At 39.9% G+C, this 20,447-nt stretch overlaps 1 protein-coding gene across 1 annotated transcript in view; it reads left to right on the plus strand.

Moving 5' to 3' along the window:
* COLEC12 (collectin subfamily member 12) overlaps positions 1–20,447 on the plus strand; it is a 95,970-nt gene that overhangs the window by 56,856 nt on the left and 18,667 nt on the right. The window contains exon 3 of the mRNA XM_041399352.1: positions 19,962–20,084. Within this exon, the coding sequence (XP_041255286.1) occupies positions 19,962–20,084 (123 nt within the window). The remainder of the gene's footprint in view (positions 1–19,961; positions 20,085–20,447) is intronic.

The raw sequence follows: 20,447 nt of genomic DNA on the forward strand, positions 1-20,447 counted from the left end.
GATGTTCTGAATGCATATCACTTCCTAAAATTGTTAAATGAGCTTTTAGATTTTCCTCATATACCACTTTCATAAAGCAGGAATTTTATGTACAGGAGATATTCCAGTTGTGCATGTTGAATTTGCAAAAAGACACTATTTTGCATTAGTTTCTTCTAATGATATTATTCCCCACAGCCCAGGCTTTATATTGATGTTTTCAGAGTTTCTTAGGGTGTTCCTGGAAGCACTGCCTTGACAGGGAAGCAGAAAGGACTACAAGAAAGACTGGGTACTGGGAAGATATAAGCTGATTTTTAACACAGTTCTTGTTCTGAATTGGTGACCCCTTTTTTGAAGTCCTTTTGAATACCCCACAAAATATATTAAAGCAACAAAACCAGAAATTTTGGGCATGACTTCTACAATCTATTTCAACAAATAACATTTTAGTTGCATTATCATATTCTAGTGCTGTTCTGTTCTCACTTGTACTAACTTAGATCTAGAGTTACTACACTGAACTTATTCTGGATTCAATTGATGTAAGAGTTGAAATTTTGGTTCAGAAGTAAAAAAATTTGCTCAGGAAGACAGCAGATTCCGTGGAAAATCTGCTATTAGGACTTTGTTCAGTGTATCTCAGCACTGGAGGGACCACATATTTCAAATTATTACCTGATGGGAGTCAAATTTTGGTTTTGTGCTATTTATGATAGACAGCATGACTGGCTGTCTGTATTTAAGGACAAAAGTGTAAATACAAAATAGTATAATCAAAATTTCAAGCTTAAAAGAATGGCCAATGTGGCAAATTTTATGGCTGAAAATTGGATCATGCTAAATATCTAAATCTGAGGGGAAACCTTATTGTGAATAAAGAATTTTCAGTTGGGAAAAAATGTCATAATTATAGGGAAAAAAACTTTGTTTTCTGTGCTTGCTGAATCACAGAATTTTTTTTTTCTTAAAAAAATGTCATAATTATAGGAAAAAACCCTTCTGTTTTCTGTGCTTGCTGAATCACAGAATTTTTTTTTTCTTGTGAGTTCTGTGTTCGTCCCAGACACATCGGGGACAAACTTCTTTTTCTAGAGTTTTTGGTTTTATTCTGTCTGGTCAGCCAAAATCAGGATCTCAGCCACTTTTTGATTGACAAAAATAAGTAAGTGGGATTAGTCTAGAGTCTTCAAAACAGGGACCTTTGGCTTTATAGTAATAATAAACCAAATTTCATAAGGGCTGAACCACCAGCAACTTCAGTTAACCTCCTACCCAGGTATTTAATTTTAAACTCTCTCTTTAATGAATGGTCCCAGTTTCAGCAGGAGTTCCCAGGTAATTTTGAAATGTAGGCTGTTTGTTTAGTAACTCCCCTGGACCTGGAAGTGCTTTGCGTTCCTGTGGGGCAAAACCAACCCTTTTCCATATTTGACATAGGGCTGAATGGCATGTCAATACGGAAGAAATGCTTGTCCTGCTGGCCAGCATGTTGGAGGCAAAGGAACATATATTTGAAAAACTGCAATACAGGCAGAACTAGGAAAACCCTTTAATTTCCAATCTCCTCATTTTCACCAGCAGTGGTGTTTTGGACTAGATGTCCTGAAATTCTGTATTAGAAAACTATCTTCCAATAGTCTGTTCACTTGAAAGTCAAAATATATTCATTTTGTCATCAAACAATTGCAGATTTAGGGACAAATTGTGCTGCTTTCTGAGTGCCTACAGCTGCAAGTTGAGTTGGCGCATCTGTGCTGCCATATGAATACCAGACTTGATTTATGAGGTGAATTTCCACTACAGAAAATGGTCTTAATTTATGGTAATCTTTTAGAGCTGAATTTCAGTCTGTAAGAGCTGCTAAGCAAATTCAATCTGTTAAAATAAATGTATATTCACTAAAGAGTCTCAGTCAAGCTAAGTAAAAAATATAAATTTTGGAACTTGTGTCTTTGCTAGTTTTCACACACAGCTGAAGGATGGGCTGTTTTTCTTTGCTAAAGGGTGCAAAACCAGGGAGTGGACATCAGTCAGCACATCAGATTTTGGGCTGAGTTTTATCTGTGTAGTGACATTAACTCTGTGAGGCTCCACATGAGTGGGTGCAAGGGTTATTTGGCCTCACTGCTCTATGAAAGTAAAATAGATTAGTCTGCAACTTATCTTGAAGACGGGGTGAGCCAATGAGAACTGGCACTTAATCCAAACACTGAGCCTTAATGAAAATTCAAGGCAATGGGGTTTTTTTTCACTTTGTAAGATTGCCAGGTACTGTTCAGATGAATTAAGAAGACACAGGCCCTCAGTCTTCCTTTTCGCAATACATTAAGCATCCTTAATGTATTGTAGCAGTGTTCATTTAAGAAGCAGTGGCATTTTCTTTGTTAATAAGTGTCAGACTGGGCAATATAGGATATGGACAATATAGGACATCTGGGGGCTCAGCCTTCCCCAATTTGCTGCCTGCTGGATAAAGGTGCTAGAACACTAGCACACCTACAGGCTGCAGGAAAGCTCAGCGTGAGTGAGTGAGTGTGAGCATCCCTCAAGCAGTGCCCTGAAGAGAAGGTGGCCACACATTCTCTGCAATGACTGTCCCCCTTCCGTGACACGAGTCTCTGCAGATTCCCAAAAGCTCCCCTAGAGATTCCTTCACTCCTTCCCAGCATGGCAGTGGTGGCTGGAAGCAGAGTGCAAGCCGCCCCCAGCTGTGACTAACACGGGGAATGATTCAAGTCTCAGCACACAGGGAGGCAGTTTTCTTGGCTGTAAAAGGCTGATGTGTTGATTACCCGTTATGCCATGAAAAGCTGACAAAAGTTCCCCATTTCTGTCTCGGTTCTCTTGCAAGTTACGTGAGCCTTCCCAGCACGTGTGGATTAACGAAAGTTTGCAAGGAAACAAGTTTTAATGCTTAAGCTTTTGTGCATGGTTGTCCAGCACTTCTAGCAATCTTCCAGTGTTTGATTTATTGTATCATTCATCATCCTTTTCTGGTTGTAACTAAATTGTCCCAAAATGCAGCATTTAATTTATTTCTCAAAGTAATGGTGCAAAAACAACAGAAGGGGTACTCGGGATAGGGACGGCAGGGACTGCATCTCAGGAGTTTTCTGTGAACATCAAGTGAACTTCATCTTATGTAGTACTTCAGTAAACAGCTTCTACAAGCCTGTCCAGTCCTTTTCAGTTTTCTAGATAATTCTTCTGTTTCATATCATGGTCCTTACTTTCCCTACTGTGTTGTTTTAGTAGTCACTAACATTGTCAGCAAATTTTTGCTGGTTTAAATAGTAAATCATACTAGTAAAAGTAGTAAAAATTTAGTGTAATTATGTTTTCCAAGACTGTATTAATTGACTGAAATACTTTCGTTCCTTTGTACTTTTCCATACTCACTTCTATACTCTTCAAGGAAAAAGTTGGACTTCGGCAAAAATTTTCCTCCAGAATTTGGCTGGGAGCTCTGAAGAAAGTCTGGCAGACTGGAAGAACCAGCTTTAAAGGAGAAAAAAAAAAAAAAAAAAAAAGGTCAAGATGAGAAATGTGTCTTTTCGTCCCTACATAAGAGACATATACTTGACTTGGTTGTTGCCTCCCAAGGTGGATGTTTGTGCCCAGTCTGGCAAAAACCAGCAACACAGTAGTTTTGTCTAACAAACCGGGTCAAAGGTAACTCACCAAAGCTCTTAGCATTTTCTGGCAGTATTAGAGGGCCATTATTCAACATAATGAACTATCCTGGAGCAGTTTCTCCCCCTCTATTAGTAGAAGTAGGTTTTTAATTACCTTCTAGCCTTTATTCCTTTGGATTCATTTTACTTTGTTTCTTGAACAGACTTATTACCTGCTTTATAAGGAAAAAACCAAACCCCCTCATGTTCCAGCATACACTGAACCTTATCACCTGCTGTCTCCATCCAGTGCCATAAAACATCTGGGAGGGTTATCTGTTTTAATTCTGAGCTCAGCTGGATCTGAAAGACAAATCCCCCTTGGGGCAGTGAGGCATCTTGTCATCACCATGAACTTCCCCCAGAGACATATTTTCTGTGCAGCAGGCCAGAGCACAGCCACACGTATTTCCATCTGTAGGGATTAGAGCCAAGGCACTTAACTGCTCTGACCTCTTTTGTGTGATAGGCTGTGCAATTCTATCCAGCTACTCCTGTACAAAGTCCAATGATTTTGTTTTTGGCTGAAGCATATCTTTTAAATGAGGAGTTGAGCTTGATCTAAAGGCATTAAAGTACAGGGAATCCCCTGTGATGATAATTTGTTCCAGTTGTAATCAGCCCCACTGCTTCAATTTTTGCTTTTTTTCCAAGAAGAGTCTCTACCTCCAACTTCTAGCCAGGACCATATGTTACTCCTACCTCTACATAAGAGTGCCCTTTAGTGACAGTGCTCCATTAAAGCACTCAAGTTTGCAGCCAAGTCTTCTGGTTTTCTTTTAATTACTGTTTTCTTCCAAGTATGAAAAGCATCTGGCTCAATTTAAGCCTCTCACTGTAAACCCCAGACTCCTGGTAAGACTCATAGTGGTGGAAACACCTGGTGTGACTTGCAGCCTCCCCACAAAGGGACACTAGGGTCATGAGCTCAAGAGCAGCTCCCTCTGCTATGTGCTGCTTTGGAGCCAGACTCCCGACCCCATCAGAAGCTGCCCTTGGCCACCAGCTCCAGGAGAACTTTTCTCTCAGTCTTTGCATGACTGGTGTGGCCCTGGAGCTGTAGAGCTGGTCCAAGGTTGTCCAGCCAAGTGCTGTCTCCAGCATGAGAAGGCTGGAAGCCGCAGCAGGGAGTTGGGCTTTGCCAGTGGCTGCGTTGAGCTGAGTTCTCATCGGTGCTGCGATGCCCGAGGCTGGTCCAGCTGCCAGCTCACTGCAGCAAGCCAAGAAGCTGGCTCTGCCCTTTTGTCCTCAGCATCACAGCAGGAACGCTTTGGTGGCCTTCTTGTCATCTCACTCCTTATCTTCTTCAGAGCCACTGCTTTCCACACACAGCACACAGGATTTGTGATTTTGTTTCTGCCATTCTCCTAGATACCCTGATATTCCTTTTCCTGTATGTGGTCCCAGTTTATTCTGTGACTCAGATTGCCTGAATGGCTGCCCTGTACTCATCATACTGTTTAGTTATGCACTAAGTTTTGTGCTCCCTTGGGAAACCTATAAGTTTGGTGTCTGCGACTGAGAGAGGCCAAAGAAGGATTTCCTGCAAAGCTGTGTGCCATTTTCAGACAATCCAAAATATTATGGAGCAGCTAAGCAGTTTACTAACTAATGAAATAATGATTAAAAATTAAGTGCTTTTCTGTCCTCTGGCTTCTGTCCATGTACAGTAAAATTTTGACCTGAGTTTGCTCATGCACCTTGGCAGAACACTTAGAGGAAATTTCTGTGAGTGCATTTAAATTTCTTTAACAAAGCACTCAGCAAAACAAGGAGTGGAAGAGAGAAGAACCTGCATAACAAATTATACTACCTAATTTCTACAGGAGTGTAACATTTTTTGCTGGGCATATCCTCTCTCATCTTTTGGCACAAGAACTACCAGGACATTTATTAAGCAGTTTAATCTTTTTTTAACTGTGCAACATATTTAATCTAAAAATTTACAGACATTGATCTCACAGTAAAAAATAGTATTCATATAGGAGGGTATGAAGAAACTGAATACATTAATTCTCCTTAAAAATATTTTTTGAACTCTTAGTTTTCACAGCTTTAAAGCCTGTCAAAGCTATTAAAATAGAGTGATGCATTGTTCAAATGAGATGGCAAACAAGATGCCATCTTTTCTTGTGGATCAGGAAAGAAGTGCAGCACAAGAGGAACATGAACAGTAGTGAAAACTCTCAGTCTCTTAAGTGAAAAGGCTACAGCAAATGTGTTCAGATAATTCTCCCTTGTGGAGACTGGAGTAAGATTCAAAGTGTGAGGAGGTACGAAGTGTGCTTTACAAAGTCCATATTTCATTCAGAAAGAAGGTTCTGCTCACACTGAGAAGTCTGCTTTTTGTGATGTGTGCCTTTAGCTATAGTTTATGGTTTTCGACATTCCCAGCTCTGCTTTTCAGGAGGATGTAGTTCAGCCATGGAAAAAATTTGTACTGGACTGAAACTTACCATACAAGGAACTAGCCAAGAAAAAAAATGTACTAAGTCAAATAAAACTGCAGAGAAACAGAATTTTTAGAAAATATTTTTACTCTTAATACGTGAAAATTATTCTTCAACCTATTACATATAAACCTCAGAGCCCTACTGGGACTAAGTGCCTGTGGATTCCAAAGACACAAGGAAGAGTTATTTTGTATTTTATTGGATTTTCCCTAAATAGGTAATAGTACCGTGTGTTAATTTTTTTAATACAAAGTTTCCACTGAGCTGCCAGTTTGGCTGCTTCACCTGCTCTTCTGTTTATGCTTTTAGCTTGACATGGAAGAAAAAACATTTTCCAGCTCCCTGACTGAATGATACACCTGCACTGGTGTAAATTGCATGTAGGTCTGTGAAGGCCAGAGAGGTTGCACTTGTGTAACTGAAGCTGTGATAAGGAACAAGAGTGTTTAGTGCAGTTTAGTGCAAAAAAACATTTGACACTTGCTTTGAACAAATAAATTACAGTGTCTCCACACTTAGTTGGAAAGGCTGTGGGTCAAGGGTGTGATGTATTTCTCTGCTGGAGTTCAAAAGAGCAGCTGCAGAGTATGGCATAAATAACAGCAGATATTGACCTCTTTGAGAGTGAAAAGGCAAGATATATTGAACCTGAAGTCAAATACTGACCTAAGATTTGTTTCACTCTTTTTTTTTTTTTTTCCTTCAAGGACCAATAAATCGTGGTATTTGGCAAAAATCCTGAAGTCAAATATTGACCCCAGATTTGTTTCACTCTTTTTTTTTTTTCCTTCAAGGACCAATAAATCGTGGTATTTGGCAAAAAACCCAAGAGTGGAAATGCAAATTCAGGTTGGGCACAAATATGGTCAATTCTATTAGCTTTCTAAGTTCTTGTCATCTTTTACAGAAAGTACAGAAAGGGACTATTTTCTTTGTATTTTTAGTGATATATCATATCAAAACAAGGAAACTTATTATCACAGCCATTATTTGAGAACTTCAACATTCCTCAGATGTGATAAAGCTAAAAGTGTAGAAGAACATTGGAAATCAGTGAGAAAGTTCTATAGCAGATATATAGGTTTGCAGTCCAAAAGTCTTTGGCTTTAACTTCAGGCAGAATAATTTTTCAAAATGAGCTTAGACATCTTGACTGTTTGAGTTCACTCAGTTTCCTTCTTCCCTCTTCCCTGAATAGTTGTTCTCCCAATTTTTAGTTGCCTTAGGATTGCTTTCACTGAAACACAAGCTAATATTTGGGTTTGGGGTTTTTTATTGCATAGGGTTGTACCTTTCACAAGAACTTTTAATAATATATTTATGTGTCAGCTAGGGAAAAAAATAACCCAAGGTCTCTTTTACAATTTTTTGTCTGAATTAAAATTTACCAATTCCCACTTGTAACTATAGATTTATTTATGCCTTCTGCCTCTTAATTAAAGTGCCCTGGGATTTTCTCTCCATTCAAGCACATACATTTTATAGTGAAAAGTTCTAAGTTTTTTATTTAGTCTTTTGGGTAAGAAAATTATTTTGCTCAATTTAAGCCTTTTACTGTCAGCCTAAATCCCCTGATAAAGCTTGTAGCAATGAGCCTTAAATGCATTATAAGATTTGAGTCTTACCAGACTAAAGACTAGTAAGTTGTACTTAAGTCAGACTTTAAATCAAACTTAAAATACTTTTAAGTCCTATGAGGCGTGGCTGAGGGAGCTGGGGGTGTTTATCCTGGAGAAAAGGAGGCTCAGGGGTGACCTTACTGCTCTAGAACCACCTGAAAGGAGCTATGACCAGCTGGGAGTTGGCCTCTTCTCCCAGGCAACAAGTTACAGGACAAGAAGACATAACCTCAAGCTATGTCCCCTGCCAAAGGAGGTTTAGGCTGGACATCAGGAGGAATTTCTTCATGGAAAGGGTCGTCGAGTATTGGGATGTACTGCCAAGGGAGGTGGTGGAGTCGCATCCCTGGAGGTCCTCAAGAAACAACTGGATGTGGCACTCAGTGCCATGGTGTAGGTGACAAAGTGGAGATGGGTCAAAGGCTAGACTCAATGAACTTGGAGGTCTTTTCCAACCAAAATGATCCTGGGATTCTGAGATTCTTAGTCATCCATCTGCAGATGTGGAATCCCAGGAGACCCTGGCCTCGTAGCAACTGCCTTCCCCTTGTACTGCTCTGAGGACAGGGACCCTAAAACTGCCAGACTCTGTTAAAAATATTGTTCAAAGACTTGGTTCTCCATAATTTCATAAACTGTCAGGGAAAGGATTACAGCAAGGATTATATATGTTTCAGGAAGATAATTCTTTTGCAGGTATTATTATTGTTGTTGTTGTTGCTGTTGAAAGTGTAGCAAATGTTTTGGGTTTAACAGATTTGCCAGCTTCTGTATTTTCATGATTGCAGTAGTTTTCACCTACTTACCACAAAGATTGCATCAACATTAGGAAGGCAGCAGGGTAGGTGCTATGTAGGCAGTAATATGTTTGTTGTCTAATTGTTGGCTAATTCCTTATCTTTGTGACTGCAGTGCTCTGGATGTCCCTCTGCATGGCTTTAGCTCACTTGTAACAAGCAGATTTAATTCATCATTTCCCAGCATTTGTGAAGAAAGGGCAGATTTTCTTATTGTTTTATTAGGAGGGAAAACACGAATTATGTTCACCAACCACACTCCCAACTCTGTACAGAAAACTTCTTGTAGTAGTTTAAAGAATAAAAATTTCCTCTCTAGATAAGGGTGAATATTAACCAGGGAAAAATCCCAGAAATTGTGGTGGTATTAGGTGGAAAAAAATCCATTTATCAGGGCTGTTTGCTCCTTTCATTGTACAGTCATTACACATTGGCACAGGCATTTGAAAAAAATGTGCTGGTTGCCTGAGGAATTCATTCTAAGTCTGCTTTTTATCCAGGAAATTGGATGTTAGTGAGGTGTGAATGAACCAGGGTTAGGGAGACCTCAGAAGTTGGAGAAACTACAGGACACGAGGAGACAGGAGAAGGGAAAAGGGAAAAACAGAATGAGAGAACTGAAAGATGGAAGCTGCATTGGGACATAATCATTCCTTAACCTAGAGATCCAGCTTCACAGAGGAAAACTTCCACTTTGAAAAGATAAGATTCTGGAAAAGGAGGCAGAGGGGGAGATTGGTTATATTGGAGGGTGGAAACAAGATTTATTGTGTCTGCCATCAAGCCTGCAATATTTCTGTGGAAAAAGCCCTACCTTTAGAAAGTGGTTTTAGAAGGGCAGTGAGGTGGAAAATAAATCCAGGCTCTGACAGCTCCTCTCCTTTGGAGGTGATTTAATGCCGAGTCTCAATTCAGCTGAGGGGAGTAAGGCAGCACACTTCCAGAGGAGCAGCGCTTCTACCTAGACATAATTTCTCTCCTGTAGTTGAGCATGTAGCCTCAGGAGATTAGGAATGAATTTACAGCCAGTGGATTTGTGACCATGAGCTATGTTCAGTGCAGTGCCTATGGGGATCCTTTCTTCTCAGTTCAGTATTGGTATCTCAGCCAAACATTCTTGCTATCACAGGGAAAAGGCTAATCAGAAGTGGCAATCTGCATAACTAAAAGAGTAGAGCAGGCTTCTTTATACCTACTCTGTTCAGAATTTTGAGGTCCTACTGCATTGTTCTTTGTGGCCCTCTTCATTATTGAGGTGACTTAAAAGAGTAGAGCAGGCTTCTTTTTACCTACTCTGTTCAGAACTCACCTTTTTTGAGGTCCCACTGCATTGTTCTTTGTGGCCCTCTTCATTATTGAGGTGACCTTCCAGATAACAGGTCTATGTAACTGCTAAGTACCCAGCATGGGTAGAAACACTTTCGCCTCTCCTTTTTTCATGCACATGAATCTTTTAAATTCCAAATAATGTCCTCAGAGAGATTTTCCATTTGGAAAAGATGTTCTTTTTATATTAGAGTGGTTCCTAATGAAGGCAACAGGACCATTACCACTAAATCCAGAAAAGTATGTATAAAGGTGTAGATATTAATTTGAGGTGTCAAATCTTGGTTATTTTTTTTCAATTCTGTTAATGTCAGCATTTATTGCAGCATTTCAGCTGAACATAACAAAACCTGTAGTTACAGATACATCTGCATGTTTGGTTTTCTGGGTATACTTGTTCAGTCTCAGGCAACAATTTTTTTCCCACTGAAAACCTCATCAAAAGTGTCTCTGTATTTTTCCCTAACAAAAAAAAAAAACAAAAAACAAAACAGAAAAAAAAAAAAAAAAAAAAAAAAAAACCCAAAAAAAAAAAAAAAAAAAAAAAACACCAAAAAACCCCACAAACTGTAAATATGGTTTTTATGCTATCAAATATGGTTGAAACTCTATTTTGTTCAGTTCCACTGGGTAGCAGATGAGAGAAAAAATCCTGGTGAGAAGTGCATGCTGGTTGTGCTTCTGACTACTGAGTGAAAATTGGTTTAGATTCATATGAGCTACAAGAGTTTAAAAGCACACTTTGCTGTAACACATGGTATTTTACAATGCTCTTAAATGAATGACCTGCCTCAGCCGTGTCAGGGGTGCACGTGTGCACAGAAACTTACATGGAACAGATGGCTGCCAAATACTTCCACTTAACTTGCAAAGGCACATAAAAAATTTCATTTCTGTAGTTAAATGGAATAGCTTTTGTGGCAACATCAGTAGATACTGAGATGTTGCTTTGTTGTGCATGGCTGGAGTTCCCATCGTTTCTTGTTCTTTAAAACAGTGTTCCAATGTTTTTAGCATTGCCCTTAAATTTAAAAGTTGCAGAACTGGTAAGAGAACAGGTGAAAGCCTTCTGTGAAGAGCATCATTTTTGCATCTGTGCCCTGGATGACTTCATCATGTCCTTGGTGAGTGGCCCTGCAGCACAGGTGGCACTGCCGTGGTTTTGGCACCTACCACACTCACAGCCATGGAGGGGATCGTGTTGCCCTCTTCAAGAAATGTATCAAAAGCCACAAAGCATGAAGTTAACCACTTTTTCTGCCTGCCATTTAGCACCATTACTAGGGTCACTAACACCTGAATACTCAGTTATAAAATTAGAGAATCTTAGGGAAAATATACACTTTGAGTGTGTTAACTCTTCTCATCCTTTCAGTCGAATGTAAATTGAATTAAGGTGGAAAATCATGTACATCAGTCATCAAATTATATAATCTTAATTAGGATCTATGTTTCATTAGGAAGCATAGTTATTTCAGAATGGAAGGCCTGAACTTTGACAAAAATGGCATTACTTCGCCATCTGTCACAACTCTGAGGGACAGATCTCTTCCTTGACTTTGCTAATTCTTAGTTACCTGTGGTTTTATTTAAATCATTGAATGGAATATCTTCAGGTTTTCTTAGGAAGCTGTTTCACAAACCAAAAATCTGGCTTTGATCTCCCTATGGATCTGGCTATATTTCTTCTTGCAAGTCAGTCTAAATTCTTCTGTACTGAGACAGAGTTTGAGAAAGGCTCTTTATTGTCATGTATCATGGCTTTCTTGCCAGTCATTGAACAGGTCTTCAATTCATACATAATTTCTATCTTCTTTTAACTGTTCTAGTTTTTCTCTCATCTTTTGAACAGCCTAATTAGATTTTTGGTTTTAGTTCTAGAGACATGCACTGAGTGATCCATTACTTCATTTTCAATAACTGAGGACAGACACATTTCTCTTATTCCAGACAGTTATTTAAAAGCACCAGCACTTTCTGAGGTTTTTTCTGGTTTGAGTTTGTCTTTAAATCTAATAGCCTATGGGATGCTGGACCCTCTGCTGGTGTGATATTCTTACCACATTGTTATGGCTGGACCTTAAGCTATTGCAAATCCGTGATTTTTCATAAAATTTACCACACTGGTTCTTCAGCTCTGTTTGTAATATTTGCTAACATACAGTTCAGATACTCAACAGTCTTTGCTTACCCTGTGTTGTGGTTGGGCTTTTTGTATCCTTTCAATTAAAATATTCAGTGTTTAATCACAGTAGGAATTGTTTGGTAATACTATATAATTAAATGGTGGTGGTTGTTGAAGGGTATAATTAGGATTTCTGACAATTCATTGTGATTCTCTGGACTGCTGCAAAGAAGAACAAAGCCAGAGAGAAAACGCTGGCTGGGTTATATAAATAAGTGAGAGATGATGGTCAGGCTGAAAATGAGGGTTCTCCCCTCCTTTAATGAAAGGGTTTGTGTACATTACATAGAATAAAGTATTTCTTAGGCTGAAAGCTTTCCAGAGATAATAGTGTTGGCCCTCTGAGACTCTTTATTATGTCAGATGTGGGATTCTGATTTATGGGAAGTGGCCGCTGCCTCCAACAGGCTCAGTCTGGTGTGTGGAGGAGAATTTGCTTGATGGCCCCTTTGTGCAGAGCTTTGGGCTGCAGTGTGCAGATCATTAAGGGCTGGGTTTTTCCAAGGTGTCCCAGAGAAGGAAATCCCTCATGTTTACTGAAATACCCTGGGCTTTTGGGAAAAGTGCACCCCTTCCACTTCCAGGGGTGTGGGGACAGAGTGAGCCCTGCCAGCCCAGCCCCAGCATTGCCCCCTCTGTGTTGAGACTGGCTCTCCAGAGGTGGCATTATGAAAGTCCTGGTGGAGTCTTTGATTCTCTTAAGCCTTAAGGAACAACTCCTCCCAACTTCCATTTTTTAGGAGTCTAGGAATCTGTTGTTCTCCTAGAATGCAAGCTGAAAGTCCCACATAATAACATAGCTGCAAGAATCATAGAACAGTTTAGGTTGCAAGGGACCCTTAAAGTTAATCATCTAGTCCAAATGCTCTTCAGTGATCAAGGACATACATGTTCATCAAGATCAGTTTGCTCAGAGCCCTGTTCACCCTGACCTTGAATGTTACCAGGGATGGGATATCTACCACCTCTCTGAGCAACCTGTTCCACCACACTCATTGTAAAAAATCTTCCTTTTATCTAACCTGAATCTACCTTCTTTTGGTATAAAGCCATTTCCTCTTGTCCTATCATAAGAGGCTTGCTAAAAAGTTTGTCCTCATCTTGCTTATCAGCCCCCTTTAAGTATTGAAAGGCCACAATAAAGTTCCTTTGAAGCCTTCTCTTCTCCAGGTTGAACAGTCCCAACTCTGTCATCCTGTCTTCATAGAGGAGATGCTCCAGCCCTTCTGATCATCATGTTCCTCCTCTGGACCCATCCCAGCAGGTCCATGTCTTTCCTCTGCTGGGGACCCCAGAACTGTACAAAGGTGGGGTCTCACCAGAGCAGAATAGAGGGGCAGATTGCCTCCCTCCAATGCTAGCCACACTGCTTTTGACTCAGCCCAGGAGCCTGGGCTGCTTGAGCACATTGCCAACCCAAGTCCAGCTTTCGTACACCAACATCCCCAAGTCCTTCTTGGCAGTGCTGCTCTTGATCTGTTCATGCCCCAACCTGTACTAACACCAGGGATTGCCCCAACCTTGTACTTGGAAAGGAAAGGGCACCAGGTGAATAAGAAATCTTGAATGTGAAGTTCAGGATAAAACCACAGGAACTGGTACCACTGGCCCTGGCAGGGGTTGTACAGCCTTGCAAGGCACAGATTCTCAGACTGGGATTCTGAGGTGTGTTTTCTTCTCTCCAGAGGTTATTGGCACAAGCTGCCAGCTGGGTAGCAGGGCAATCAGATTATGCTGAACACTGTAGAAACCTGTGGAGATGGAGTGGTTTGGGTTGTGTCCATTTATTTATTAATTTTGGAAGAAAGAAGCTCTGTGTCTTGCAGTGTTTACTTGAAATATAGAGTGACTGTTTCAGCCTGTGTCTTGCTGCCATGCTCCATGATTTTCCACTTGGCATAGGAAAACTGGCACGAGTTAGGTGGGTACATACCCACTACTTAGATTTCAATTTTAGCTGCTTTAATTGCTTCCTAATAAATAACCAGAAACTTTTCCAAAGCAAGCATGCTTGCATTGATCCCTATTTGATTACAAAACCAGAAGCAAAACTAGCACATTCCGGAACAAATGACAGCATGTTTGTGCTAAATATTTTTTCCAATGGCATTGTAAAAATCTGACGATTAAGTTAAGCACGCTGTTGCAATCCACCTGCCCACAAGCCAGCACTGCACTATTTGGGTGAGCAGGACCATTGCCATTGTGGAGACAGGGCTGGCCAAAACTGTGGAACGGGAGGAGGTGTGGACCTTTACACGTTAGATAGGAAATATGTAGGGCATCTATTTACATGTGGCTCTTACAGTGTGAGAATGGACTCTAAACTGAAGAAATTAGTTTTATCTCAAAACAATAATTTAAAAAGGCATGAAGCAGTTTCAATTTTTGCCATTATAAAGAACAACTGCTTTCTGAAGTAGGCCAGCATATGGAACAATCGAATCATCAGCATTGTTCACTGCAACAAAACCATTCCTGAAGGATCATGGGAATTGTTTTTGTGAGGGGTAGGTTAATAACCTGTGACACAATACAAAAGAGAAGACAAAAATCTCACTGTGAATTTTGTGGCTGGCTGGATCCAGTAATCTCAAACCTATACAAAGTTAGTGTTGTCAAATATGCTGTTGCCTGCTTTTTCTTAGGGTGCTGATTTAATGTGCTGGGGTTTTGTCATTACCAAAGCTTCTCTGTAAAAAAAACAAAATATACACATTTTTCCATATATTTGAACATAAATGTGTTTGTGTGTATGTATATATGAAAACACTTATATGCCTGAACTTTAAAATCCTCTCTATCCTATGAGACAAACTTACTTTCTAGTAAGTTGCTAGTCTTGCATATTAGTAAACACCTACTATTTTACACTTGGGTGCCTGAATTTAAACATTTTAAACCAGGTTTTTCAAAACATTTAGATATTTAAACCTAGAGATGGATTCCTCATGGGATTACCTACTTTTGCTAGTGAGATAGACATCACTGGGAGCTTGTAGCAACTCTGAAACGTTAATTACCTCTCAGTGTTTGACTCCTAGTCACACACTGAATCACAGAATGGTTCTTGTTGGAAGGGAACCCAAAGATCATGTAGTTTCTGCTTCCCTGCTATGGGCAGTGGCACCTTCCAGGGCAGGAGGCCTGAATTAGATGTATATTGTTTGCTCAGGTCCCTTTAAATATAGGTATTAGATCCACTACTGTTTTGAAAACATTAAGTTTGAGAAAGCGATCATTTGCAGGGTGCAAAGTCGTCTTGCAGTCTTCCTTTTGAAATTCAGAGGATGTTATCTCTTTTCAATGAAACACACTGGGGAAACCCCCTCCAAACTAATGTATTTTCGTTTCCTGCTCTACATTTCTTTATCTTATCATTATTATTATTCTTATTTCTTGTCAGGGTTATGAAGGAAACCTTGCATCTTTGTCAAAATTGATTTGCTAGCAGAAATGTTATGAGGCCACCTATGATCCTGCAGCCAGAGCCAAGAAAAGAACAGAGAGTCAAATACTTGTAAGAGAATTATTCAGGGGAAAAAAAAAAAAAGAAAGTGTGTGCATGTCTTATTCCAGTGTTCAAAGATGTGCTCCTGAAGTGTAATACAGTTGAGGAGTTAGGCATTTTGTAAGGTGGTTACAAAGAGCAAAACTATTTAGTGTCCCATTAAAACCATGGAACAAAACAACAACAAAAATCCCACAAACAAATAAAACCCGAAAAGCCCAGGTCCTCCTTCAGCAAAACTTCTTCTTGGAGCCCAAAAGGAATCTGCAGATGTATACCCCCTGCGTGAGAACAAAGTCTTCAGTCACTGGAATGCAATGCTATAAAAACAAATACTACAAAGCCTGGTAACAGGGGGATGTCTCACTTGCATATTTTTTGTGAGCATTTTGGTTTGCAGAGAAGGGGGTCCCCAAAGCATGTGAGCCAGCAGGATCTCTTTGTACTAGGTTGCTGTCTGTTTGACCAGATGTCTTCCCAACAGTGAGGCAGAAAAACCAGAGCTCTTATTAAAATAAGTCAGGGAAAGGAATGGAAAAAAGCATATGTCCAGTGAAACGAGGCACATTGTGTCCCATCTGATATTTATTAAACATTGATCAAATCAGCAGTGAGAAATGCACGTCATGCGGAAGTGACCCCAGCTCCCAGGATTTGGAAGGCAGTGAGAAATGTCTGGGAGCAGACCAGCATTGAAAACACGTGTACAGGACACAGAGAGGAGGAGTGTGCTGCACTAGCAGCATCATTAACAAATGGAGAAGAGCTGACTTAGCTGACAACGCCCTTTTGCAGGTTTTACATTTGTTCTGTCAGTGGGATGTGTGTGTAGGGTCTTTCCCTTTCCATTTAGTCTGCAGCTTTCTAGAAGAAATGTGATACATCTCCTGGAAGAATTCTGCATTTTATCTCAGTCCTAACAGCAAGCAATCTAGTGGATAAAACTGGGGAACTTCTGCCAAATTAAAGCCTGAGCATGGGCTCCTTTAAGCCTCAACTCACAGCTTTTGTGGTAAACCTACATGAATTTATGCCAATCTGCTGGGTTTTGTGTAATCACAGTAAGCATTTTTAATTGTCTCCCATTTGTTGTTGCTTAATATTTTGGCTGTCACATCTTTTGAGAACAACCTTTGAACTCACAACATGGACTAAATGCATCTCTTATATCAGAACTATCTTATTTGGGCATGATCCTTAAGCGAGGTAGTGTGGAAGAATAACAGGGCAAGCTGAAGTGAAGGAGTGTGCTGGGGAATTTGGGGAGCTCTGATTATACTGTAGTTCATCCCAATACAGAGAGGGTTGCATTCCTGGCTTTTGCATATAGCCTGATGTATTTAATTGCTCAGAAAGACATCAGAATGAGTCTTCCAAATAATTTCTTCAAGGGGTATTGGTATTTTTGTAGTAGTTTTTATATGTTTAGTAAACTGGAAAGTCACGTGTTACTAGCAGCTGAGTAAAGCTCTACATGTTTGTAATAAAGAGCAAATATAATTGCTCTGAAAGACTTTACTGTATCTTAGGTAAAAGAAAACAAAGGAGCCTGTTAGAACTCCCTGGCTTTTCACTCCAGCCCTAGACCTCGGTCATGTTAGATGAGGGTAGCAGGGATTCATTGGCAATCAGAAGTAGTTTTAGGCTGACAGGCAGAAAGCCCCAGTAAGGAATGCAGCACACAGTTCCAGGCCAGTTTGTTAATGGAATCACTCCAGCCTGTATGATTGTTTTAGTATGATGTGCCTGTGTTATTGATACCAACCGTGCTGGGCTGTAAAAGGATGGAGAGGTCTGGCTTTTGTTGGGGTGCTGTTCTGATGTCAGTTTGAAATACACTGAAATGAAAAGTTCCGAAAAGCCAAAGTGCTGCTTTATTGAACCAGGGGTACAAGTGAAACTAGATCCCTGTGAAGCACTGGAACATACATGATGCTTGATGCTGAACTGCAATACACCCACTGACATCAGTGAAGTTTCAGCTCGTTACACGTTTACCCAGGAAGCCGGAGTACAGTGACAGAAAGCAGGTCATGTTTTAAAATGAGTAATCTGACTATGAGACACTTATCAAGTGAAACTTTTCATTGTGCAATTGCTGCCAAAGGCTTTGTTTTTACTTCTGCCTCTGTGTTTTGTACCTCTGCAGTCCATCATTTTCCCAGATAAGGATCTAGGTCTGCTTCAATTAACATTAAAATAAGGAGGATCGAGCTTTCTATTTGTCTTGTATTTAGAAAGTGAATGTGATGTGAATTTTGCTCCAGGTTTGTTTTTGGATATGTGGGACTTTCAAAGACAACCAAATTGGAATCTGAATTTTAAACCCTTCAGTGAGAAGGAGCTCATGTGCATTTAGGGAACAGGGGCTCAATGAGCCCATTAGTACTGGCTAAGACCAGCAATATGGTGCTCCAGACACCACCAAGTTCCCATGTGAAATCATTTCAGTCTCTAAATACCTATTGCAGACCTTTAGAAAACTGCACTTTCCCTTTCCTGCTTTTTCAGCAGTTAGACCTTCCTCACCAGCAAACTCCTTGAGACTGCAAACCAAAGAAAGCAAGTCAGCCCATGCATCAGGATCCATAAGCAAACCTGACTGCTGAATTATGGACCCTTCACATTTTCTTTTGTGGTGCAGGAGTTACCACCCTTCCAAATCCAAGTCATCAATAAATGGGCTATGGAGCTGCCTGTCGCTGTGCCAGCTCCCTCCCTTCCCACCCCACAGCTAGAAGAGAAGCCTTTACCCTCTGGAATTTCTGTTCTTTAGTTTATGCTTACAAGCCTTTGTCTCATTTTCCCATAATGTTCTTGAAAAAAGAACCAGATGTTCCCAGCTGGTCTTATGCCTAAACCACAAGGAACCCAAATCTATGACGTCACTTTCATCACATGGCAACAGAATGTGCAGTGTCACACCTGAAAAGTTTAGAAAAAACATGTGATGAGGTAATGTGGAAAAGACCTGAAAAAGATGCATTTCTGCCTTACCCACAGTGAGTATACGTGCAGAGAGGATTGAAGAAAATGTCTTGTCAAATAAACTTTGTATAAATCCTCTTCCTCAGTTGCTCCAATGTGGTAATCCTTCCTTCTTCAAGTACCTTAGGTTTAAAGGAAGCCATTGGAAAATGTCACTGGAGAGAGAAATGCAGTTGACTTAACTCATTGTGTTGGTCACCCATCCTTCTTGAACCCAGGGGAAGTGGTCTGTGCTTTTCTCTTAAAAAAATGAAAAACAAAAAATCACTCTGCAGAAGGTTGTGAGTTTGGAAAAGTAAAATCATCTGTGTGTTAGGCCTCGGGGGAAATATAAGTTACTCATAAAAAGCTACAGAGCAAGTTTTGATTAGTTAAGTAATCTGGTACATAGAATTTATTAGAGCTTAAAGCTTTCCTGTGGGACTCCCCTAATAGTACACAAATAGAGTGAAATATCAAAGAAAAGCATTTTCTGACAGACACAAAGTTACATTAATCCTGGCCTGCTTAACGTACCTTAGAAAGATGGATAAATCCCATCTGTTTCTTCCAGCACGTCGGTCCAGTTTTCAGGTTTTTACACATTTGTGCTTCTGATTAATAATAATCCATGCTCCCAACACTCTTGAGCTATTCCCAAGGAGCACAAAAGAGGAAAATTGCTTCCCTAATAGACTAAAAGATATCAAGCTGTTCTGGAAAAAAGTTTAAATATAGAATAGTAAAGCTCTGTTTTCTTTCATCAGTTTGAGGCCATTTTTCTTAAGCTTGTCCACAAAGAGAAATTCACCAGCACTTTTTCTGTGGATGAACAGATCACTGTATAAGTAAAGCACCCCTTCTTTTCTGTGGAAATAGCGTTCTCCAAAACCCCCCAAAAATATGCAAAAAATCTCATTGTGGAAAGAAAGCGTTTGCATGGTAACTGTCTGTGGTGATTGTTACAAAGCAGAACTACTCCTACCTGTTTTTCACAATGCTCTTTTATTTCTGTGGTTTTTTCTGCTAGAACATTTGTTGTGTCCTATTGCCCCCACAGGGATACCATATGTTAAGAAAGAGCTGCTGCGGTGTGATGCCTGACCGAGGAGATGCTAATAAATGTTTTATTTCCAAAACTCACCATAGTCTTGTTAGCACAATCAGAAAACAGCCACCTCCCAGGAAAGCCAGAGGTCATCCAGTGAAGCAGAACCTACTTCTCTTACACATGCCAAAATCCCAAAGTGATTGTTTCACTGAGCAGATGTTCTAACCACTGTGATTTTTTATCCTGGCAGCATAGGCAAATAGGCACGCCATATGTAAATATCATCTACTTAGATAAATAATTTGCTCTTTAGAAAACATAGGAAAGGTGGTGGGGAAATAAACCCAGCAACATGTTCTTTGAAATTGTTTTAAATTTCTTTATCTTCTGTTGCAGGTATTCAGGAAGGGAGCCAATGTACCAAGTGTAAAAATAACTGGGCACTGAAGTTCTCCATCATCTTATTATACATTTTATGTGCCCTGTTAACAATCACAGTAGCCATTCTGGGATACAAAGGTATGTATGGATTGAGACCAACATTTCACTTTCAGACAAGTGTCCAAATACATTGTCACTTATTAGCTAGCCAGGAAATTTGTCACATTTTAGCCTAAATATCAGTACTTGGGCAATGTTAGCTTTTTGTATGTACATAACAACAAACTGCAACCTTAGAATTTCACTTTCAAATAACTATGAAATTTTGAAACCAGATTGGACATTTGAAAGGGAAGTTAAAACAAAATTATCATTCCTCCACCAAGAAGGAGTACTGGAATGCACAAAGCTGTGTAACATGTGCAACAGCCAGGAATATCTTGCTAATATAATATTTATCACAAGAACAAAATGTAGTATCAATATTATATTGAAATATCA

This window comes from Onychostruthus taczanowskii, unplaced genomic scaffold (genome assembly GCF_017590055.1).
Source record: "Onychostruthus taczanowskii isolate IOZ18803 unplaced genomic scaffold, ASM1759005v1 scaffold16, whole genome shotgun sequence".
Classification (NCBI taxonomy): Eukaryota; Metazoa; Chordata; class Aves; order Passeriformes; family Passeridae; genus Onychostruthus; species Onychostruthus taczanowskii.